This window comes from Ustilago hordei, assembly GCF_900519145.1.
Source record: "Ustilago hordei strain Uho2 genome assembly, contig: UHO2_contig_05, whole genome shotgun sequence".
Taxonomy (NCBI): domain Eukaryota; kingdom Fungi; phylum Basidiomycota; class Ustilaginomycetes; order Ustilaginales; family Ustilaginaceae; genus Ustilago; species Ustilago hordei.
In genome coordinates, this window is record NW_024545279.1 from 455918 (window position 1) to 479787 (window position 23870).

Here is a 23870-nt window from a genome sequence, read left to right on the forward strand (position 1 = left end):
AGGCTTCATGGGAGCTTTGCGAAACGCCCAGGCTCCTACGTCGATCTCGGATGTGTATTTATGTAGCCGAAGCCTCAATTCGTTTTATTTGTCTGCATGGGCGCAAACATCACGATGACTGCGCTCGAGCGCGAAGAGATATCAGCAGGGCAAACTCAAACAGTATCAAGGCCAAAGCCGGGTGTTGGAGCGAACAGTGTGCTCGCTTATCACTTGCGACACAGACTTGGATGGTAGGACGCGGTTTTATTACGTATGGCGACGTGGGACGGTATGTAGAGACAGTGGATGGATGTGGTACTAATGAAGAACGAACCAACTAAGCCTTGTGTGTTTTATGCGTCTACCCTGTGGACGGATCTGAAACACGCCGGGGCAATGCAAGGGGCCATGCAGGGGTAGGGCTCAGGCCCTCACGCCGCACAGGCCTCTTACAGGGGGTCCATTCTGTTAGAAGGCTGCGGGTATACCGGCTCGCGTCAGGCCAGCCACCCAATGAGGCGCCGGCATACCGGATATTGGATGCCCGAGGAGGAAGAGATAGTTTCCCCGTCATAGTTTCCCCGTCATGCTCCGCAGTATAGATACATAAGGGGCGAGACTTAGCCGCTTGGTCCAGTAGAAGATACAATCCATCTGTACTTATCGTTTGTAGTCGCTATCCGTCGCCATACGTTATCAAAACCGCGTCCTACCATCCAAGTCTGTCATTCATTCCAACACATTCTTAGTCTCGAGGTCTGATAGTCTGGAGGCCTGACAGTCGACCTTCATAAGTGGCTCGAGGTCATTTGAGTGAACACCTTAAGACGATGAGTTGAAGATACGCTGAAATTACCAAAGGCTTACCCGATATGCAGGCGGCCCGAGGTGCAGATAGACCGAGGATCGTGCATGCATGCTGGTCGAATCAGGAGCTCCTCATGGAAAATAGCACACAGGCTCCGCAGCATACACCTAGCTCCTAGGAGAGAGTTCGACGTCCTCATAGACGAAGCAAAGATATATACACTCATGTTTGGTAGCTTTAGTCCATGAAAATCTTAAGCATTACAGTCATCATACACCTGTGCGAAAAGAGCTAGAACGTAGCCCGGACGAAGCGGTGTCTTGCACTTCAAACTTCAACTCGATGGCATCGTTGTTTACCCAGTGCTGCAAGCAAACGGACAGGACAAACAAAGAAGGCAAGACCGATCTGTATCAGAGCCTAATTGTTTCCCGCCGATATGCAAGCTGGAGAAACTCACCGGGTCGGAGTCTGCGTGCATTTCTCGCTTAGAGCGCATACAGACTGGAACGACACTGCTGTCGCACCGGAAACGTGATCGGGGCATAGGAACATGGCTGAGTCTCAATCGACGATCCTTTCTGATGGGGCTGAAGCAGTCCTGTTCCTTCCTGCCATGTTCTGTGACGGCGAAAGAAAGCTGCCTTGGATCTTTCCCCAAGCTCCTACTGTGTACGTTGGCAATGCTGCATGAAACACGGAATTGATGAAAACGGCGGAGCGGAGAACGAGAAAAGGCGCCTTAGCGATCTTGTGAAAACTTAATCCTAGGTTCCTATCGACTTTCCCCGCGTCCTTTTGTTTCGTCTCTAGACTTGATCCTGGCTCTGGCTGGTAGCTGAGCGTGTTGCGTTGGCTTGCCTGTCGCAGGCTCCGTGTACCAGCATGGTGTACAGTCTGATTGCAACTTCGAACACGAGTTCGTGCTCACGTACTCGGCTATGCTTTTCCCCCTCTTTCAGAAGACAGGATTCTTCCAGGCGGTACTTACTGATGCGCACCGCACATCGTTGCCCTTGTTCGACTCCGCGGCATTCATGGTGGAGCGTCATTCTGCGCATCACTTCTGAACTCAGCTGGGACAGACAAAGAGCGTGAGCGACGTTTCGTTACAGGAAATCGCCAAGCCACAGCACTCGTGTTGTAAAAGTAAGAGCAATCAGAATGAAGCCTGGCGCTATCTAGACATCCGCTTCTTTGACGGTTAGTGTGAGTAGACCGGAGGTAGTATTTGCTCGAATGGGTATACCGTAGTGAAAGACGCGACAAGTACATGATGGCAAGCTCAGGTCTGATATGATTAGGTCAACGGGTGACTTCCCGTGGGGTTGGCCTCATGAAACGCAATCCGTCTTGGTGGAGGGCCCAGCTGAACGTCAGCTGGATCATGCGATGGTAGTATTGGTAGCGAAGAGCTAGACGTCGACGTTGCTGGTGCGATGGCAGAAGCGTCAGCAGATCTTGCAGGCATCTGTAACGCAATGGAAACCGGAGCAGCAGCAGTAGTGCTAGCATCATATGCATGAGTCTCCAAAGGTCGGTTCATCAAGGCTGCTGGATTGTGTGTAGCTCCAGACGACATGGTATCCGCAGTAGCAAGCGCGTTTGATGTTGTGGATGGTGTAGACAGGTGTGTCACTGAAGACATCGTGAGTGACGGGTCCAACGGAATTGCTTGATCCAGTTCCGAAGCCGACGGATTTGCCTGACCTTGGTTCGACTCGGCCTCGCGTCCGGCTTGATGCCCCGCTTCAGTTCGCTGCTGTTGATGGTTGCTCTGTTGAACAGCGTCATCACCAACCGATGTCGCCGTAGGCACTGATGAAGCGGAAGTTACACCATCTGTAGAGGCGGCCACTGGCGGCGACGCACGAATAGCTGCCCGCTTCGAGCTTTTGCCTTTGAATGGTGTCATCGGAGCAACAACGAGCTTTTCAAGCCTTGCGACATCGTGCAAGCGGGCAAACTCGTGGAAACCCGTTCTTTGCCAGAAGGATAGCAGCTCGGCGCGGCTGGCGTCGCTCTGCGTATACAGGTGTGAAAAGCCTAGCTTGGACGCTTTGATTTCAGCAGCACGAACTAGCCATCGTCCGATGCCTTTGCGCTGCCACAAGGGATGGACACGCAGACGTGCCAGATTGCAGATTTTGTCGATGCTGCGGCTAGCGTAGGCTGGACCTAGCGACTGATAGATCTGGGGTGTCCAGATTAAAGAACGCATGGCGATGGCTGCAATGATTTTGCTGCCGCCTTCCGCTTCGCTGCTTTGTACCTCACTTCTTACGATAAACAGCGCGCCGCGATTGCTATGCGAATAATGAGTATCTTCTGGCTTGAGCAAAGACTCGAGATCGGCAAAGCTGTTGAAGCTGGCTGTCGCGGTTGGAGCAGCGCTGTCGGGTGCTATCAAGAAGGATCTCGCGGCTTGCAACATCTGATCGCGCGTTTGGTGGTATGCTAAATTGGCGTCTTCGTCAGAGTCACCGTCGCTCTCGGAACCCGAGTCTTCACCTGCTGCAATTGCAGTGTCGTTGCCCTGCGCATCACCAGATGTTCCTTTGCCAGTCTCTCTCCTCTTTGAGCTGGCTGCTGTACCCTTCGCCTTTCTCTTATTCCTTGCAGCGAGGCCCTGTGCGCTCTTGTCATCGTCATCGAGAAGTAGCACCAGCTCTAGGTGGGAGAGATGAGATGGCTGTAGAGAGTCGAGCTGCTGCTTTTCCTGCTCCTTGAGCTTGTCTGCATTCGTCTTCCGCCCAGTGCTATGTCGCTGCTCGAGACTAGCTCCGGTCTTGTACATCTTCAAGTTGCGGAAAAAAGTGGCTCTTGACATAATGCCATGCTTCTCGATGGTATCGGCACTGATATCGCCGGCCTCGTAGAGCTTACAGAGCGCCTCCTTCAGGTCGGCTCCAATCTTTCGTCTCGGCATGGTTGGCAGACACCATCCGAGGCTTCGTTAGGATGGCTCTTGGCACTACCAGGTTTAGACGACGGCGACGAGGATGCAGCCCGACAGCAGTCCTGCGAGCACGGGCCTGTGAGAATGTCCTGTAATGATGTGAACGCGTCCTAACCTTGCCGTTGTTGATCTCGGCGTCAAGACTTGAGATGGTATGTCTCGTCGAGGAGGGCGGAGAAAGCGCTGCTGTCAAAGGATCGAAAGGGTCTCGTTGTCGATAAGATGGTGGCGCGCAAATAGGGCCAACGCAAAAAATTGAATGACATTTGATTGCTACTTTTCTCAGAGAGTTACACTGCTACAAGAGAAAGGGTCCAACAGTTTAACTCTTTCGGGTCCGAACTTTTTCTCGAAGAATTTCCGTCTGGACTTTTTGTGTTTTCTACATCTTCTCAAGTTAATGTAGTTCACGTACATGTCAAATTCACATAAGGGGGTATCAAAGTTTTTGCGTTTTTAAAAACCCGGGTTTTGTCAAGAGCGCGTTTTTCAAAAAAACGCAAAAGCTTACATAAGCTCCGCAAAGGGAAAAAAAAAAACCGCATTTTCAAAAATGCAGCTCAGGAGGCACATTTGCGAAAATGCGGTTTTTTTATCACTCCACATCTTCTCTCCTTTCCTCACTCTCATTGCACTTTTGCTCACTCCCTCTTCCTTGCACTCATTCAACATGACCTCCTCCACTGATGATTCTCGTGACATCTCTGCAGAGTTGTTATGCCAGTCCACTACATGATCTGACAGGCACTCTCTCTTCTGCTGTTCAATACAACTCTTCTCACCACCATATGAAACATTACATTGTGTGCATTGTGTGAAGAGGAAAGCAAGATATAAGCAAGCAATGGGTGATAGCGACGAGAGCAGGACAAGTATCATATGCTCACTGTTAGGTTATGTCTCTTATCGGCCATATAATTTATGTTTCATATGATTACTGTTAGGTTACACCTCCTTTCGGCCATATGATTCATGCTTCCTATGCTTACTTTTAGGTTACATATTTTATCGGCCATATGATTTCATCGCATTTTTGGAAACCCGCTTTTCCTTGGGGGGGTTCAAATTCCCTCCAAAAACGCGCTTTTCAAAAAACCCGTGTTTTTAAAATCGCAAAAACTTTGATACCCCCTATAGGTCTCGGATTGGAAGTGGCCAGGGGACTTGGGAGTTTCTGGACTCAAAATTGCTGAAACAGCCAAGTCCCCCTCTCAATCTTGAAATTTTGAGGCAGCAGCTCCACTATGATTCTCACACTTTTCTCATCTTGAACTTGTCTTGATCTCATCTCCATACACTCCTTTCTTGTCAGCACTGCTCAACATACACCACTTTGACATCTCTTGCAAGATGGATGCTGCAAGGGTACAGGCCACTAGTGATCCATCAGTTGTTGAAGCATACTTTGATGTCTTGGAGAAGACTATTGCCAAGTATAGGATCCTACCCAAAAACATCTTCAACATGGACAAGACTGGGTTTCTCATTGGACAAAGTCAATGCTGATACATCATTGTACCCAGGGAGAATGGGAAGAATCAGCACTTCAGGTCACAGCCAGGCAATCAGGAGACTATCACAGTGATTGAGTGCATTGGTGCATGAGGGACAAAGCCACCACCTATGGTTATCTTTTGGGGCAAGAACCACATGCAGGGCTGGTACCACAATCACACTGCAGCTAAGGACTGGGTCTTTGCAACAAGCCAGAATGGCTGGACTGACAATGAGCTTGCACTACACTGGCTCAAGGACTGCTTTGACAAGCACACCAAGCAAAGGGCTCAAGGAAAGTATTGGCTGCTTATCCTTGATGGTCATGGCTCCCACATCACAGCTGAGTTCATTCAGCAAGCATGGGACTCCCACATTGTCTGTCTCTGCCTTCCTCCCCATGCAACACACCTCCTACAGCCACTTGATGTTGTGATATTTGGACCTTTGCAGCAAGCCTTCACCAAGGAGGTTGACAAGTTTGCTGGAGCAAATCTTTCAATCAGTAGGAAGGATTTCATTGACATGTACAGCAAATCACAACAGGTCATAACAAGCACCTTAGCATCACAAGCCTTCAGAGATGTTGGGATCAACTCAAAGCTCCACCCAGAGAAGGTTCTATGGCACATGCCCAGCTACCATCAAGAATCAACACCTCCATCTTCAGCTCCTGCAGTTGAGGAGACTCCAACAACTCCTTCTACTCCAGAGGAAGCAAAGAAGATGTTAGCACAGATGTATGCCATCATGGATTGGGATCAAGAAGAACAGCAGGCACTTCTGGCAAGCAATCACTGACAAGGATGCATTTGGATGAAGAAGGTAGGTAAGTTCATGGACCTTCTCTTTGGCCAGCATGCAATTGATCAAGCTCGCATTCAAGAGCTCACAGCAGCCCACTCTAAGAAGCAACATGCACTCCCAGGTGATAGGAATCAGTTGTTGCAGGCCAGGGTACTACACCAAAGCAACTTACCAAGGCTACTTGCAGCATGAGAAGAGCAGGCTCAGAAGGATTCAGGAACAAGGGCTTGAAAGGGCAAGAAGCAAGCAAAAGGCAAAGAGTGAGCAAGCAATCAAGAGAACCTGCCAGTCCAGCCAACACCAACCTTGTCATCTGAAAGAAGCTTCTGGCCTCTGCAATTGATGTTGCCTTTTCCAGGTTATGAGTCTATGTCAATGGTACCCCTGCCTCTGCCTTTTGCTAGTTCAAGTACCTTCCCTGTCAAGCCCCCACTGCCCAGGTGGCAGCCAATGCCACCCTTCCTTCCACCCATGCTGCCCTTCATGTGATCCTATGTTGCATTACAATTCAAGTGTTGTTGTTATGCTTTGATATAGTGAAGGTCCACATCTATGGTGGACTGGCCTGCTTGTCATGTGTGTGTGTGTTGAACAAAAATTGACTGGAGCTGCTGCCTCAAAATTTCGAAATTGAGAGGGGGACTTGGCTGTTTCAGCAATTTTGAGTCCAGAAACTCCCAAGTCCCCCGGCCACTTCCAATCCGAGACCTACGTGAATTTGACATGTACGTGAACTACGTTACCTTTCCTCACTCTTGGTGATGAACCCATCTTCCTCGCAAGATCCCTACTTCTCCCCATCTTTTCTACCTCGAATCGAACAAGAAGGATCATCGCTCGACTATTCGACTGTCAGTACGTCATGGTGACATCCTTCCCATCCGTGGGGGATCCAGCCTCCATCGGACCTCTATACATTCTACACTTTGCAACGTCGAACCACGCCTTTCGTCTGCCTGACTTTCTCGCTGCCGCCGAATACCTTCGCATTCCATTCGCATTTGTACCGACACCTGCTAACCCTATCCTTGAAGAGAGCCGCAAAGCACACGATACTGCTGAAGAAGCTTCATCCTCGACGTATCGACCCGACCTTCGACGACCTTTCGCGCTCGCTCACCTCCCCAACGATGAGGCGGCTGTCAACCTCCTGCGACGTTGCGTATCACTCCGCTCCATTTGGGCCTACTGGTCTCACGGGGGCAATTACGAAGAAGTTCATGCACGCAATCAACAAGAAGCGAGCCAAAAGCTGTGGAAGCCTTACGTAGAGGAAGCAGACTGCCCCTCCTGGAAAGCCCACGTGTTCTCGTACAGCTACACGATCAGCGACAAGCGTAAAATCAACATCATCCAGAGCTTCAGCTATATGGACCTGAAAGGTCGTATCCAGCTTAAAAATCCTCACATGCGATGGGGTGTCATGGAGGAGTTTGTCGCACAAGAGCTGTGGCCAGGTCATCTGCGCGACGTGCACAACAACTTCCCTGGAGCAGGAAAAGAGACGGACAAGGTGGATGGGAGGGAAGAGTTGGGCGACAAGGATCCTCGACTGGTTCAGATCTTTCTCGGCAGACGCATTGATGTTAAGGCTGGGTTTCTGTACTCGGAGAAAGCAGCAGCTACTGCACAACGTAAGTCAAGCGATCCGACGCAGGAAGGTCAGACAGGCCTTGCGAGGAATTTGATTGAGAAGCTGAACCTGAAGAAGCGAGTTTACATCGGGAACACCTCGATGGAATCCGAAATGAGTCTGCTGATGGCGAGCATGGCGCTTGCAGGTCCAGGCAAGCTCGTCTACGATCCCTTTGCTGGTACGGGCTCGATGCTGTATGCCAGTGCAGTGTTTGGTGCCATGGCATTTGGCAGTGACATTGACGGCAGGCCGATGCGTGGAAAGGAGAACATCGGTGATTCGAACAGCCAGACGGGCATTGTCAAGAGTGCAACACAATACGGCGTGCGAGATCGCATCCTTGACACCGTAGTCTTCGACATGACGCAGAACCCGTGGCGCAAGGACCTTATGTTCTCGCTTGGCGATGAAGCAGGCAAGGCAGAGAGAGCGACGCGACCAAAGGGCATTGTTGATGGCATCGTTGCGGACCCGCCTTACGGAGTTCGAGCTGGTGCCAAGCGACTTGGCAAGCGAGACCCGGAAAAGCAACGAACAGAACCGTACTGGATGCCAAACGGTCTTGGTGCTGGTCAAGGATGTTGGTCTCACGAGCGATCGGATTACATTCCACCTAGTCGACCATACCACCTCGAAGATCTGGTCGATGATCTGCTTGATTATGCTTATAGTCTGCTTAGTGATGGTGGACGTCTTGTCTTTTGGCTTCCTTCGATGATCGACCCCGAAGAGGACGGTGAGAAGGAGGCTGAGGAAGGAGGATACACAAAGTCATCGGCAGCAATCGAAAGGTCGGTTAGAGTCGATCTGCCGCAGCATCGACGCAAAGCAGGACAGGGACGCATGCGCATGATCCACTACTCGCTGCAAGATTTTGGACGATGGGGACGATGGTTAATCACGATGGAGAAGGTGTCGCCTGAGAACGATGTGGACGACCAAGGTCTGCGCGAGTTGGAAGAGAGGATGGGAGATCTTGGCAAGAACAAGACTCTGGAAGGCAAGTACCGTGCCGATGAAGATCCACTCGAGTTCCGCAATCGATACTACCTTGCACGTGGGCCCAAGACTTGGCAGTGACAAGTTTGCTACACTATCACCTCTGCAAGTGCACCAGCAATGGAAAGTATTGCTTCATTGATCTGATGAGCCTGTGCGAAAGACGTTGTTTTGATTCGGATCTGAGGATGAGATGGATCGGCAATTTGACAAGTCGAGGTGTTTGATGGGCAGATTCGATTTGGATGAGGATGCCTGTTCGGCATGGTGTCGTCGTTTGATGGTCGACGACCGAAGATCGGCCCTGTCTCGTTGGAACATCAGGCAAGCAATATGACACGCATCGGTCAAGCAAAGACTGAGCGGAGATTGGAGATTGCTAGAGTACAGGTTTCAGTTTTTATTTTTTATTTTTTATTTTTATTTTTATTTTTATTTTTTTTCAGAAACTCAAGTATTTTTTGAGTTTTCACTTACGTCGAATATTCGTTACTTACGTAAGCTCTGCCATTTTGGAAAATACTCTACTTTTTGAAAACACTGCTTCAGCTGGACAGTTGCGGCAGAGTTTTCAGAATTGGACCTGAGTCTTCACTCACGTGATGTTGCACGTTATTTACTCGCGCAAATGCCTCCACTTTTCCTGCACAGCTTGTTTTGCATGAACCCACGGTGTCAATAATGAATGTATATACTTTGATTGTGCGACGAGAGTGTCAAAGATGGTGGAGTTACAAGGTGGTTCGGATTCCGGAACAGGTGGTTCGGATTTCGGAACTGCTTCATTTTCCGGCCGACACTATCCTAACTCTTGGTCTAAAAACACAGCTTACATTTGGGGGCATCAATTTTCTGGCCTTTTTTCACTATTCGAAAACTAGAGTTTTCGAGGGCAAAAAAAAACTGAAACCCCCTAGTCTGAAGCTGACTTTGACGAAAGCTTGTCTTGGTGTTCGAGACTCACTTTTGTGCCCGAGAGACGAGACCTCTTCCGACGAACGAAGAAAAAGGAAAGAAAAAAGGGGGAAAGAAAAAATAAGAAAAGAAAAAATAAGAAAAAGAAAAAAGAAAAAAGAAAAAAGAAAAAAGAAAAAAGAAAAAAGAAAAAAAGTTAACACGCTCACGACAAAAATTTTCGAACTTTGACTTTTAGCTTCACCGCCATCCAAAGCCGCGTTTTTTCTCTTTCTGACAGAGCACTTGGTGAGTGTTTGATAACCAACACGAAGAGCGGTGAGCGAAAACATCTCAAAACTGAGACACTGCTGAGATGAATGAAAATTCGCGCAACACAAAAAGGGTCGTGGCGGTTGTATGGCGTCCTACTGCCTTCATCTTGGAATGAAATTTTTACGGATCACGCTGTAAAGAGATGCAGCCAACAGACACCCCGTTGCCTGTAGCCAATCCAAAGCGTCCAAGAAGCAGCACACAGAGACAGCGTGTGTGTGTGTGCTTGAAGTGATCGCTATATGCATTTCCAGCGTCCTTCGTCCTGCAAGGCCGTCTTCGTCGCACATCCCTCGATCCTTGGCTGCCGACTGACTGACTCTCGATCGACTCTCGTTGGAATCCTTTCTCTTAAACGACACCCAACTGTTCATCGTTTGCTTTACCCTCCCTTACCCCCACCATCTCCATCAAACTGACCCTCCCGCTCGACGTTTTCCGACCGCAACGGCGCAACGGACACCCTTTCGTCGTCCGTACCATCTACACACACGATTCAAGACACCAATTAGTTCCAGAAAAGCACGCCTCGATTTCGGTTCGACCGTCAGATCCGCAATCTAATCTCTAATCGGTAAGTCGAGCAAGAAGAAACTGGTCCTGAACCTCCTCCCCCTTTTTGTCAGATGCGGCAAGAGCAGGACAGGAGTGCGGCCGCCTTCGTCTCTGCTTTCGATGCAGGATTTTGGACAAAAGTGGGGCACGGTCTTAGCCTCCTCATTCTCTCCAGTGTGAGGCAAGGGCGGAGAGAATCTATGGTATGACGCTCTTTGACAGCTGCCTCGTCTGCTGGCAGAGCGGCTGCATTGCATTGTTCTCCCTCTCTCTCTCGTCTATGAGCCAGCAGCGATTCATAACGTTATGCTTGCCCAAACTGCAGCGGCGAATGGTTTCTCCAGTTGGGCCGCGGCAAAATTCACGCACCGAGCAAAAAGCAAAAAAAAAATCAAAAGAAAAAAAAATCAAAAAACTCTCGACTCTCTGCTGTTTGCGTTGGAGCTTCTGCGTCTTTTACCCTGTTGGGTTGGTGGAGCGCTCGCTCGCCTTTGTCCCTTTGGCGCCAATCGTGATCCGCTGATCGGTCGGCTGTCCATGTCTTTGGTGTCACAGCGTCATTGTGCCTTGCTTGCGATGCTCCCACATGCAGGTCTCCAGTTGCAAGGAAGACTCCCAATTTCTTCTGGTTGCTCATGATCGACTTGAGCTTTTCATCAAGACCCCGCTTTTGTTTACACGGTCTATAATTCCGTCTTCCGGATCATCCCAACCTGTGCTTCTTCCATTGATCCCCTTTCCATTAAATCCCCTTCATTCCCGCAATCGTACTTGTTGTGCTCTCCCTCACCTTACCCCACATTCTCCCTCTCCCAACTGGACCCTGCTTCCCACCTTCCTTCTGGACGTCCCCGCGACGCTTCCCATGCCCTCCAAAACTCCATATCGCTAACCTCCTATCCATGCTTTCCTCTTTTCCCCTCCCTACCTCCCTCGCCGTCAAGTAGCCTCAAGTGAAGTTCAACACCGACCCGTATCTTCACCATGCCATCCTCGCTGTCTTCCAAGTCCTCGGGTGAGGCCAAGGCCGAGAAGGTCCCAGTCAATGATGTCAACGAGAATGGCGCTCGCGTTAGCCATCAGCCCGCCGAGCTCATTGTCGACGATGATGATGCCATGCTCGCCGCTCGTGTGGGCCACAAGTCCGAGTTTGCACGAGAGTTCAAGAGCTTCTCCACCATCTCGTACGCATTCGCCATCATGGGTCTTGTCTCTTCGGTCGCAACCACTTTCAACAGTCCATTCACCCTTGGTGGTCCCGCCGCAACCGTCTGGACCTGGTTCATCGGTTCTTGCTTCAACATGACCCTCGGTCTCTCGATTGCTGAGCTCGTCTCGGCTTACCCTTCTGCTGGTGGTCTCTACTCGGCTTCGGGTCTTCTTGTCCCCCGCAACCAGCGTGCCTTCGTCGCATGGCTCACTGGATGGCTCAACTTCACTGGTCAGATTGCTGGTATTGCCGGTACTGAGTACGGTCTCTCCCAGATGATCTTTGCCTGGGCCTACGTTATCACCAATGGCCGCTTTGTCGCCACTACTGGTGCCACCGTTGGTCTTTACATTGGTCTCCTCGCTCTTCACGGGGTCATCAACTGTCTCGGTATCAAGACGCTTGCCCGCCTCACCTCGTCGTACGTGATTGTCAATCTCGGCATCACCTTCATCATCATCATTGTCGTGCTCGCCAAGACACCTTTGGATCAGATGCATTCGGCTTCGTACACTTTTACCGAGATCAACAACGCCAGTGGTTGGAGCAGCAACGGCCTTGCTTTCCTCTTCGGTCTCTACTGTGTTCAGTTTGTCATGACCGATTACGACGCCACTGCCCACATCTCGGAGGAGGTTTCGCGTGCTGCTATCGCTGCTCCCGTTGCCATCGTTGTTGCTGTTGCCGGTACCGGTGCCGTCGGTTGGGTTCTCAACATTGTCATGGTCCTTGTCAGTGGTGACGTTGCAGAGCAGGACATCTCCACTTGGCCAGGAGGACTTGCCTTTGCTCAGATCCTCTACTCGCGTGCAGGCAAGGTGGGTTTCCTCGTCATTTGGCCATTCGTCTGCTCGGTGGCCTTCTTTGTCGTCACCACCGCTCTCCAGGCCAACGCACGCTCGTTCTACGCCTTCTCGCGTGACAACGCTCTTCCAGACAAGGGCTTCTTTGCTCGCGTCAACAAGCGCACTGGTACAACTGTAAACGCCGTCTGGCTCGTCGTCATCCCTTGCATGGCTCTCGGATGCCTCGCCTTTGCTTCGTACACCGCCGTCACTGCCATCTTCGCTCTCGCCGCTCTTGGTATGGACAGCAGTTACCTCGTACCCATCGTCGCTCGTTGGATCTACTGGGACCACCCCGATGTTCAGTTCCAGCCGGGACCGTTCTTCCTTGGACGTGGCCTGCTTGGCAAGTCGATCAACTTGATCGCTGTCTGCTGGACCATGTTCGAGTGCATCATCCTTGCTATTCCCACTGTTCAGCCCATTACACAGTTCAACTTTAACTACTCGTGGGTGATCATGGTAGGTGTGCTCGTCATTGCCACTGTCTGGTTCGTTGCGTACGCTCACAGGCACTACCAGGGCCCTCGCAGCACTCTTTCGCCCGAGCAGCAGGAGAAGCTCGGCGTCATTTCGCGCGACGAGGAGGCTGTTCACCATCACTGAGAAGGCGACGTCGCTCATTCTTGTTTCACTGTTCATATTTTAGGATCAGCGAGTTTGGTTATGCTCAGCTGATTGCCTTGGTTGCAAGCTCTGACCCTGGATTTGCTGGCCTTTCGCTCTGTCTATATATACCACATTTGGCTTTCTCCTAGGTTTTTGGTACAGTCTCTCAACACTATATATGTTTTCACAGCTGAAAAAAGAGGTTAACCTCAATGGCAATCTCATTCTGTACCAAAGTGATCACCGTTTCGCCTGCTCTGAAGATTCTTGCGCTTGATGGTTGTGACAATGAGTTGTCGTGGTCATCGATGCTGCCAAGATTGTGCCCAGGAAGTGGACGTGTCCGTCTCTAAGCTGAGGAAGAAGACGATGGACGTCGCAAAAAAAAAGTTGGTAAATTTGTGAAAAAAGAGGCGTCAAAATTGGCCCCAAAATCAGGGTTGGCTTGTGCGCGGCTGTCGAAATGCACCTTGAGGTCATTTTTCTGCAACGTGCGCAGGAGGCAGAATTGCTTTGCTTTGCTGCTGGCTGCTGCTGCTTCTTTTTCGCATTCAGCACAGGGACTTGACGACCTTCTTCCGGCAGCATCGGAGAGACCCTTGCGCCAAGCACATGTAACTTTCCCACGATGCCTTCAAAGTGATGACGAGGGGTTCGGAATGAGCCGACAGACCAGAATGGATAGCAGAGCAACTTTGAGCTAGATCATGATAAAAAAAAAAAAAAAAAAAAAAAAAAAAAAAAAAAAAAAAAAAAAAAAAAAAGATTCGTGAGACACTCGCTTGGAGCAAGAGCAGACCAAGGGCAAACTCTGAATCTGAACAGCTCAAGTGCGCGCTTGTGAAAAGGGTCTGTGGAATGTGAACATCGTATCGATCCTCTTCTGCCAAAGCTTGATCAGCTATCGGAGAGTTTCTCCGCTTTCCTTTTCTTGGCTGTGCTTCTTTTGCTCAGTTGATTTCACGCACAGAGCTTTCTGCTCTCGGCTGTTCCGCAATTGCACTTGTAACCTTCCCAGGCAACTCACTTACAGAGCTTTCCTCAGCTCCACCATCTCCATCACCCGCTGCCAGGCTGGACTCTTACAAACATAGCACCCCTCCGCTCTGCACAATATGGCAGCCACTATCCTTGGCAACTATGGCCCCTCGGCTATCGTCAGCTACATCTACCAATGGATCCAGATCATCATCGCCTACCTCTTTGCACCCAAGCTGCCTGAACAGCAGGTCAAGCAAAAACCACTCGGTCATGTCGCAGTCATTGGAGCTGGAATCACCGGTATCAGCACCGCTTCGCATCTTATCGGGCATGGCTTTGAGGTGACTATCTTCGATCAGGCTGAAGAGGTTGGTGGTATTTGGTCCCGAGTCAACTCGACTTCGGGTCTTCAAATCAGCTCTATCATGTACCGTTTCCATCCAGCTGTCAAGTGGACAAGAAGCTACCCGCATCGAGATGAGATCCTGAAGAACACGCAAAAGATCTGGAAGATGTACGAGCTCGACAAGCGCACTCGCCTTGGATTCAAGGTCGAAAAGGTGACCCGACACTCCTCTTCCACCGACCCAAAGGAGCAGGGACATGCACGATGGCTTATTAACGGCAACGAAGAGCAAGTCTTTGACGGTCTAGTTGTTACCACTGGTACTTGCGGTAAGCCGAAGAAGATGGATCTTCCTGGTGAAGAAAAGTTCAAGGGAAAGATTGTTCACTCTTCTCAACTCGACGGACTGGATTGCAAGGGCAAGAAAGTGCTTATCGTCGGTGGAGGAGCGAGTGGTATTGAGGCCCTCGAGCTTGCTGTTGCACAGGGAGCCGACCGACCGACCATCCTTGCTAGGAGCGACAAATGGATCATTCCACGCAACACGATCGTCAACTGCGCACTTGCCCTCCAGCCTCTCGGTAGAGAGACTTGGCTCTCAGTAATCCCAAAGTTCATGCTCAAGAAGCTGCACTACCGCGATCTGGAAGAAAAGATGGCTCCCACACAAGGCTTCTACACCGGCACACCCATCGTCAACACCTCTGCCCTCCGTCATATCCGTCAAGGCGAAGCCGACTACCAACGTGGCGATGTTCTCCATCTCGACGAAGACGGTGTCCAATTCAACATCCGCAAGCGTGGTCAAAAGAAGGGTACCGAAGGCAAGAAAGTCCATTACGACGCAGACATCATCGTTGTCGCCACCGGCTTTGAAGTTCCTTCCATCGACTTCCTCCCACAAGACCTTTTCCCCGAAGACTACGTGCGACCCAACATGTACCTCCAAGTGTTCCCCATTCAGGACTGCTCGGTTCTTTGCACCAACGCTACCTTCCGCAATGCAGTCGGCACCGTCGGACACATTCATATCGGTATTATGGCCCGAACACTCATGTTGTTCTTGATGGATAAATCAACTCGACCCAAACCGCGAGACATGCGTCTTTGGGTCGATCTGATTCGATTCATCAAGGAACGAGCTCCAGGTGGCCAGCTCGACTTCTTCACCTACATGGAACTTTGCATCTGGCTCGTCTCGTTCTTGTTCTTCCGCATCAATAGGTTGTATTACTTTTTCTTTGTTACTTTCGGTTGGGGGTTCTGGAGTAGGGAGGGGAAAGTGGACAAGTCGGGCAGATTGGTAGGTGAGCCCAAATTCCACCTGAGCATAAGTAAGCTTATTGGTAAAGGGCCCTCCGCGCAATTCCTCAAGAATAACTAAAGATGGGATCCTCCATACTCAAGACATCTTCTTTTCTGGATCTGATTTGCTTTGTAGTGTTCGGTCGGATGCATAGATTGCGCTTGGTGCTTTTGTCTTTTGTTGAACAGGGTTCGCATGCGAATTGCGCAGTGGCTCCGCAGATTTACGAAGCTAGCGGTCTGGAAGTTGGAAGGGAATCTCCTTCCTGCGATAAGGGCGCCCATTTGCCGATCGATGGCCGGTTCACGCTGCTTCTCAGAATGGCGGCGGCCATCTGTTGAACTAGATGCACTTTTTCGTAGCCATAGCTCTACATGTCTTCTCTGTCAATCGCAACCTGTCCTCATGCATTCGCAGCGATCGCATCGGTCTCTGAAATCTGCACGATCTTCTCTCTCGTGATTCAGGAAGAGTCCGTCTAATGCTGAGTTACGATGACAAAATGAATCCGATTTCCGGAGATGATAATTGAACAAGCTCGCATGAGAAGACATCACTGCTTAGCCTCACCCTGACTAATCTGAACCTTGATCGCCGTCTTTCCATCCTCGCCTACACCCTTTGTTGTAACATCAAAGGCCTTGATAGCGTCCTTGAACAAGAAACGGTGGGTGACCATCTTTGTGACATCAATCAGCCCAGTGCTGACGAGGTTGATGGAAGTCTTGTAAGTACCAGGACCATACCTGAAGGAACCAGTAACGTTGATCTCCTTGACGCAAACACGGGTGATGGGGAATTCGACTTGGGATCTTCCCATTCCGACCTGAACGAAGCGACCTTTGGGCCGAAGAGCTTGAATGCCCATCTGAATGCATGGTTCTGCACCGGTGCATTCCAGCACCAAATCGAATCCATCGCGCGCGGCAACATCGTCACCAAGAGACTTGATCAGGTCCTGTGCATTTCGAGTAGCCGAATCGATCTTAGTCTCGCCGTCGTTGGGAAGGGAGGGTTTGAAAGTGGAAGTGGCACAAAACTCTTGTGCGAATTGAAGCTTGCTATCCACCACATCGACCACCACAACACGCTTAGCGGAGTAAGCTTTGCAGACAGCAGCGTTAAGCAAACCGATAGGACCCGCACCGAAGACGAGAACATTTTCCATCGCTTTCACCTGACCACGCATAGCAGCCGAATAAACAGCAACCGAAAGGGGTTCCATCAAAGAAGCTTGCTCCAACGACATCGAATCTGGCACATGGTGTGCAAACGCAGACTGAATGTTATAGTAGGTGCACAACGTTCCATCGTGAGGAGGAGTAGCAGCGAATTCGAGATCCGCACACTGGTTGTAGTCACCGTTCAAACAAACATGGCATGAACGGCATGGGACACCAGGTTCGAGCGCAACACGGTCGCCCACTTTGTGGGTGGTAACCGCTTCTCCGACGGCGGTGACGATTCCACTGGATTCGTGACCGAGGACCATGGGTTTGCGAACGACGAAATCGCCAATGCGGCCATGATGAACATAGTGACAGTCCGAAGCGCAAAGGCCGGTTTGGCGAATATTGACTTGGACTTGGCCGGGTTTGGGAGGCACAATCGGTCGGTCTTCGAAAGAAACGTTTTCGATCTCTTGGAGAACGAAGGAGAGGTTTGCTTGTGCAGGCTCGGTGGCGAGCGAGTTGTTGGGTGCTACTTGGCCTGGCATCTTGGGGCGGATGTTGAAGAGAGAGTTGATACTTGCGGAGGGGGGTTGAGGGTGGTAGGGAGGAAGAGAGATCAAGAGAAAGCGTCTTCTGTTTATGAAGAGGGGAGAGCAGCAGTGTTGCTGTATAACAACCGTGCCTGCGTACGACACAGGCCTCGCGCAGAAGAGGGAGAAAAAGGAAAAGCAAGCAGTCTAGTTTTCCGAGAGACACCGGCAAACTCATCATCAGCTTCGCCCCGCACCGGTAAACGAAAGCAATCGAGCAATTTGATCTGTTGGTCTTGGTTTTGCTTCTCACCACTAGATCTCACTCAGCAGCTTTTGGTACCACTCGAGGAGCTCAGTTGCATCCCAAAGGTGCCTCTTTGTGCCCATCGATTTCTGTTTGCAGGCCTTCCCCCGGAGAAGGCAAGGATGGAGGAAGAAGCCTTGCTTTCTTTCCGGCAGCAACTCTTTGCCCAACTTGCAGACCCGGCCTCCCTCCGTGGCACCTGCCATCGAGCTCAATAGAGGCTTTCGCTGCCTCCAGACCTTCTTCTCCACCCTTCTGCAACTTCCAGCACCTCGACTGGGGGCCAGTGGGGGGCTCGCTGCGAGAATTAATTTCTCCCTCAATCAGCAACGGTGCGCTCAGCCAGCGAGATGTGCTGAACCGGTCGCAGCTGCCAAAGCCCTCATCTTGGATTCCCTTCAGCCTACGAAATCCTGCGAGTGCGTCTGCTGGCGCCTGGAGTGAACCTTGAACAGACCGCCGCTCTCTGTTCTCCGCGCCGACAGGGCAGGCATGGTACAGCGGCATCTCCTAACCTGAACGGTGGACTCCTTCGACCGCTCCGACTCTGTTCATCTTCCTTGTCCCGGCAAACGATGAGGTGTAGTCGTAGCACGACCATGTAGGGTAACCGCAGGATGTAGCTTTGCAATAGCTTGCCTACTTTACCTTACGACACGATAGCCGCTCACATGAAAAAGGATGCCTCGGCGAAGGAGGGGAGGGGCGATAACACCGCGCGTCCAGTCGCACAGATCTTTATGGCAGCAAGCAATTGGTTGTATAACTTTGCGATTACACAGGCTACACCGCATATGTTTGACAAGATGCATTATGGCGTTTACTTGTTCTTTGCGAGTTGTATGGTTTGTAGTGTTGGATGGATTTACTTTTCCATGCCAGAGACCAAGGGCGGTGCCGGTTGAGGAGATGGATGAGCTGCATAGCAAGAGGCCGAGGAGATGGGCGCATAGGTTCCTGATGCAAGAGTTGAGGGTGAAGGCGGCGGAGAGGAGGGGGGAAGCCGTCTCGGGGGAATCATGACTTAGTCTGTTGGTGGGAGAATAGTGTTGACAAGTTCCGCCTTCGGAAAAAGGCTATCTAACCAGCATTTCTCGGTGGCATCATGGGCAAAACGGATGAGAGTATGGGACAGGTAGAGGCATAAATGCATCATGCTCAAGCCCTAGCCAGCCGAAACAAGCCCCTTTGCAGGATCCAGCTTTCTTGTCACATGGTCAATACTTCTCCAACCAAAGATCAATAAAACGATCGCAAACCTCGACAGTATCATTGCTATGGCCTGATTGAAATAACTTCTTTCCGCCATTTGCCACAGCTCCGCTCAACTTCCAAGCCCAGCTCCTATCATTAAATATGGCCCAGGTTAGAAAATAACAGTTGCCACTATCGCTGGGCATGTACAACAACCCTAAGCCTGTTTCTAAATGAGCGACATAAAAAGGAATAGTAATGTCGGTGATGGTGAAGTCGGTCAAGAAACCGTCTTTGACGATAAAGGATGTATAAACGTCTGGCGTAGGATCCTTATCGCTCGACTTTGGAAAGACGCTGGCCGAGTGAAGCGGGCCAGAGACGTGATGGAAGCAAGGAGACTTGGAGGCGGAATTGGCAGAACAAGCTTTGTTGAAGACCGAGTTGTGAGGGACAAGTGGGGCGAACTTCGGCGGACAGTTTTGGGCAAAGGCCGCAGAAAGGGAGCTGAGAGTGCTGAGGAGGAGAATGAGCCCAAGTGAGTTCATTTTGGAAACAATTGGAAGGTAGCGCTTGTTATCATTGAACAAAGAGGGGGCTTAAAACTGTTGAGATGGCGAGCCTTAAAAGGCTTCTGGCCTGGCCATGTCAGAAACTGGCTTCGATTCGGTTGGTCAGCGGCAATGTCGTGCTGTGGTTGAGAACGGTGGCAAGTGAGCGGAAGGTGAAGACTTCATTGAGGAGGTCGACCCAATTCTTCAATCGATGTCGCGTTGCGAGCCTAGGTAACAGCTTCAAGTCCAGTCCCACTGTGAGCCTTTAACCACCTTTCATCTGACCCATCAGTCTGCTGAATCTCTACTGTATCAAATTGATGCAACGAGGTATGGCGACTGTTTCACAGCCACCAATGGCAAACCACCTGACTTCATCGCCAGATCCGAGGGTCAAAGAGGTGCACGCATCAAGAGTCACAAGAGGTTCGAGCGCATCGCCAAACGCGTTCGACTCAGCCTTGTGGCGAATGACACTCTGTTATGCACAGGACCTCGGCGCAGAGAGTTACATTCGGATTGCTGTCATCCTCATGGACGAGCCTCAGATCCACCAGAAGTCGATGACCGACAAGTTGCACTGGACTTTCCCTTTCCCAATCTTGAACGGCTGACCGTCGATGGCAAAGGGGTGGATAAACAGCAGTTGCCCTGGGCGCTCATCGTCCGAGATCAATTGCGAGCGAGCGAGCATGAATCTCTCGACCGCCAACAAGGAACGAATCAGAGGTCTACAGGAGACTTACGCCGGATCAAACGTTGACCCTCTCAGCAAGACGCGAGACGAGTCAAACATCAGAGCACCAGGGTGGACTGCGTCTCGCTAAAGAAGAGGCGGAGCGATGTTGCAAACTACAGAAACTGCAGCTGCGCAACATCCCGGCAACTTCCGCCACTCGAATCAATTGGTGTCGACTTGGCGTGTTCTTAGGATCCTAATCGATGTTGGAGATCTCGTTCCGTATTCCGAAGCAAAAGTGTTGCTCTTCAGGAAAGCGCGAATTGGTGTTGGAGTCGAGGCGTGTCCGCATGCCCAGCTCTTCCCCACAACCATCATTCTGCATCATCACATCAACCTCTCGACTTCTTCCACTACGCCACGCTTGCATGATCACCATCACACGCTCGTAAAGAGGCTCAGTCGCTTGGCTAGTCGCTACACCAGAACATACAGGTAGAGCTCTCATTCGACACTCTTATCGACACTCTGAGCTCACCTGCAAGTTCCTGAAAGATGCCCGAATCATCATTGGAGGCCGCTTCTGGCCCAGAGGTAGGCGAGTCCAGCTCAGCGTCCACTGCCCTCGAGGCACAGCTTGCCTTTGCAGAGAAAAATGTCTCGATGGTAATGAACGCCTTCAAGTACGATGAACTCATTACGATCGCCTCCGAGGCTCTAGCGATACCAGTCAAATTGACAACGCCGAGCAAGGCAGTGATCAAGTCACGCAAGAACTTGCTCTGGGCTCGCTCACACAGCTATCACCACAAAGGTCTCCATGCACTCGCGCTCAAAGACGCTAGAGCCGCTCTTAAGCTTGACCCGGATGACCCCTCCTCCTACCTTCGAACAGCAGGGATGCTTCATGATGCCGGTCACAAAGCACAGGCTTTGGCATGTCTCGATCGAGCCTCTTCGCTCGCAGAGAGCTTCAAACCTTCGACGAAAGGAATCTGCCAACGCAAAATTGAGAAGCAACGACACAAATTTTCGAAACCGTCGGCGTTCCACATTGATCGTCTCCCCAACGAGGTATTGATCGCCATTGCGCGACACCTTCCACATCGCGACCGGCTCACCATGAGCCACATCTGTCATCACTGGCGACAACTCACCATCTCCGATCCGTCCCTGTGGCAGGAGCTAATTGTAGCTATCAAGGCCAAGAAATTTCCTGAAGCAAAGGCAGCTCGATGGCTGCAACACATCCGCAACTTCTCAAGCAGAGCCAACAATGCGCTCAAGAGTGCCGTCTTCTTGGGATTCTTTCCGGGCAGACTGCTTCGCACCATTCTAGGCATTCTACGGACTTCTGCTCACAGCCTTGAGCGCATCTCCATCCCCGCGTACCATCATGATGAGTGTTACAAGCTCCTATACCGCTATTGTCCCAACTTAAAATACTTGGATGCTATGAACATTGAAGCAATTAACAATGATCACGACGGTTTGCGGGCCCTTCAAAGACGCGGCGAAACTTCGCTACCGGAACTACAGGTGCAATCTTTTCAACTAGAAGGCTTCCGATCCGATCCCAACGTACCACATCCGCATCTAACCGCACATCTTCACCGCGCCCGGTATCTTTTCAATTACAGGCCTGACGGATGGGACAGCGAAACCGGCGAGGTCCACAAAGAAGCCAGACAAGAGCAGCTCGAACTTTTGCTCTCCCTTGCGAACAATCTTGAAGAGTGCAGACTCGTCGACGATTGGCCGTCGCACGAATTCTTCAATCCACGCATACCTGACAGACGCTTTCCACCGGTCACTGCTACTTTTTCCAAGCTGACGAAACTTGACGGTTTCCTGCTGAATGCCAACTTCAGATTTGATTTCCCCGAGCTTCAAGTGCTCGAAGAACTCCATGTTCTTGACGAGGACCCTCGAGCGGAGGCAAGAGGATTTCGACGTCACGATGAGCTAGTGCGTATGCTCAACACATGCCCGAACTTGCGCATCTTGAAGGCCGACTTCTGGCAGCTCGACGGCGAAGAGAGCAATCTCTTTGCGGCTTTACGAGGCTTGCATGAGATTCAGGAGCTTTCGTTGGCCGCAGACGGTCGAAGGAACTTCGTCTCGAAGCTTCTAATGCCTTACACATCCGAAGACGATGCCGGTCATCGTCAAGTCAATGCTCCTTGTCCAAACTTGCGTCGGCTTACCATTGACGCGACCAGGTTGGACGTCACCAAATTAGCCTTCGTGCTTCTGCAGCGTGACTTGCTGCGGCAAGGCCAAGGATTCGACGAGGCAAGAAGCAAGGTTCGAGAAACTTTGCGAGCAGCGACAAACACTTCTTCAGCGCCAGCCATTTCGCCCTTCCAACGTGCGTCGAGGACCAACCTCGTACCTCAAGTCTCACCGCCTGTTGTCGGGCCGCGTTTGGCGGATACGACAACGATGTGCGCCTTGGAGTTTCTTCGCCTCTACTCCCTTGAAAGCGTTTCGACTGAGGTTGAGCAGGCGCTTCGCCGTCTTGTGCCCGATCTCGTCCTCGAATACGAGCAGCTCTAGCAGTCCAGATTCTCCAGCTGCTAGCGTGCCAAACAGCAGGTCACCAAGAACTCGCGCAATGTCAAACCGGCCGTGCTTTCTCCGATCCCTCAAAGCTTTCAACCTTTCTTCGACTCAAGGTGCGCCACAGCGCAGAGCGAACAACCTCGTTTCAGCGATTTCGACGCATGCAGGCGCGTTCGAACTACCTTCCGCATCGAGGACCGCCGTCGTGCGCCATTTGGATGTTCGCTGCAAGCTCGGTTGCACAATGCAGGCCCCACAAAAAGTCTGGTTCATTTTTGGCGCTATGACGATAGGTCAGGTGCAAGTGCTTCCTGGAAAACAAAGCGTTCGTAGCGGTTGTGCAAGGTGTTCCGCAGGTCGCGGGTACCTCGAGCACTTATAAAGGCTCGCATGGAGGTGTTGTGAGCGCACTTACACGTTCATCATCGCAAAGGTCTCCATCAGAAGTGACCATACACTCAAAACTCCAGGCATGGCTCTCAAGCTCGATCCGGACGACATTGCTTCCCACTTCCGCACCGCGGTTGTGCTTATAGAGGAAGGCCGCTTCTCACAGGCCGAAACCTGTCTCGATGCTGCCAACCGACTCGTAGCCAAGCTCGATTGGGCTGTCAAACAGACCTGGCTCGACAAAATTAGTGCGCAGCAATCTAAAATGTTACGCCTCAAGGCCATGCTACATCAACAACCTTCCCAACGAAATACTGGCCAGGATCGCTAAGTGCCTTGAAGGTGCTGATCGGCTGGCCATGAGTCAAATCTGCAACCCATGTCGCGATATAATCTTGACTCCATCGCTTCGCTTTGGACTGAACTCGCCATTGACATCAAGAACGGTGCGAACACTTCTCTCTTCCTGACGCCGAAGCGAGCGACAAAGTGGTTCGAGCACATCAAGATTTGCGCCTCAAAATCCAACAACGCTCTCAAAACTGTTCGACGACAGCAGAACGGGCTGGTAGACACACGCGGTGGTGGTCGGTCCCTACGCTCACAAGCTCAAGCAAGGTCATTGTGAAAAATCAAACAGATTCGAGAAGCTCTCTAAGGTGGGTATCAATTTTCGAGTGTTTTTAGAAACACGTGTTTTTTCGATTTTTAC

At 51.0% G+C, this 23870-nt stretch overlaps 9 protein-coding genes across 9 annotated transcripts; 6 read left to right on the plus strand and 3 right to left on the minus strand.

The window, feature by feature from the left end:
• Positions 1 to 2090: 2090 nt before the first annotated feature.
• On the minus strand, positions 2091 to 3719 carry UHO2_03141 (uncharacterized protein; the record flags this gene model as incomplete). Its single annotated transcript, XM_041558056.1, has 1 exon — positions 2091 to 3719. The coding sequence occupies one exon, from the start codon at positions 3717 to 3719 to the stop codon at positions 2091 to 2093; it is 1629 nt and encodes a 542-aa protein (XP_041413990.1).
• A 1653-nt stretch (positions 3720 to 5372) lies between these two features.
• UHO2_03142 (uncharacterized protein) lies at positions 5373 to 6044 on the plus strand (the record flags this gene model as incomplete). Its single annotated transcript, XM_041558057.1, has 1 exon — positions 5373 to 6044. One exon carries the CDS (start codon positions 5373 to 5375, stop codon positions 6042 to 6044), a length of 672 nt encoding a protein of 223 aa, XP_041413991.1.
• An 868-nt stretch (positions 6045 to 6912) lies between these two features.
• Positions 6913 to 8766, plus strand: UHO2_03143 (uncharacterized protein; the record flags this gene model as incomplete). Its single annotated transcript, XM_041558058.1, has 1 exon — positions 6913 to 8766. One exon carries the CDS (start codon positions 6913 to 6915, stop codon positions 8764 to 8766), a length of 1854 nt encoding a protein of 617 aa, XP_041413992.1.
• A 2688-nt stretch (positions 8767 to 11454) lies between these two features.
• On the plus strand, positions 11455 to 13131 carry UHO2_03144 (uncharacterized protein; the record flags this gene model as incomplete). Its single annotated transcript, XM_041558059.1, has 1 exon — positions 11455 to 13131. The coding sequence occupies one exon, from the start codon at positions 11455 to 11457 to the stop codon at positions 13129 to 13131; it is 1677 nt and encodes a 558-aa protein (XP_041413993.1).
• A 1118-nt stretch (positions 13132 to 14249) lies between these two features.
• On the plus strand, positions 14250 to 15845 carry UHO2_03145 (uncharacterized protein; the record flags this gene model as incomplete). Its single annotated transcript, XM_041558060.1, has 1 exon — positions 14250 to 15845. One exon carries the CDS (start codon positions 14250 to 14252, stop codon positions 15843 to 15845), a length of 1596 nt encoding a protein of 531 aa, XP_041413994.1.
• A 475-nt stretch (positions 15846 to 16320) lies between these two features.
• On the minus strand, positions 16321 to 17484 carry UHO2_03146 (putative xylitol dehydrogenase; the record flags this gene model as incomplete). The annotated part of the gene is made up of 1 exon (XM_041558061.1): positions 16321 to 17484. The coding sequence occupies one exon, from the start codon at positions 17482 to 17484 to the stop codon at positions 16321 to 16323; it is 1164 nt and encodes a 387-aa protein (XP_041413995.1).
• A 340-nt stretch (positions 17485 to 17824) lies between these two features.
• On the minus strand, positions 17825 to 18283 carry UHO2_03147 (uncharacterized protein; the record flags this gene model as incomplete). Its single annotated transcript, XM_041558062.1, has 1 exon — positions 17825 to 18283. The coding sequence occupies one exon, from the start codon at positions 18281 to 18283 to the stop codon at positions 17825 to 17827; it is 459 nt and encodes a 152-aa protein (XP_041413996.1).
• A 2475-nt stretch (positions 18284 to 20758) lies between these two features.
• UHO2_03148 (uncharacterized protein) lies at positions 20759 to 22762 on the plus strand (the record flags this gene model as incomplete). The annotated part of the gene is made up of 1 exon (XM_041558063.1): positions 20759 to 22762. One exon carries the CDS (start codon positions 20759 to 20761, stop codon positions 22760 to 22762), a length of 2004 nt encoding a protein of 667 aa, XP_041413997.1.
• Positions 22763 to 23240: 478 nt separating this feature from the next.
• Positions 23241 to 23786, plus strand: UHO2_03149 (uncharacterized protein; the record flags this gene model as incomplete). The annotated part of the gene is made up of 2 exons (XM_041558064.1): positions 23241 to 23357; positions 23523 to 23786. 2 exons carry the CDS (start codon positions 23241 to 23243, stop codon positions 23784 to 23786), a joined length of 381 nt encoding a protein of 126 aa, XP_041413998.1.
• Positions 23787 to 23870: the final 84 nt, after the last annotated feature.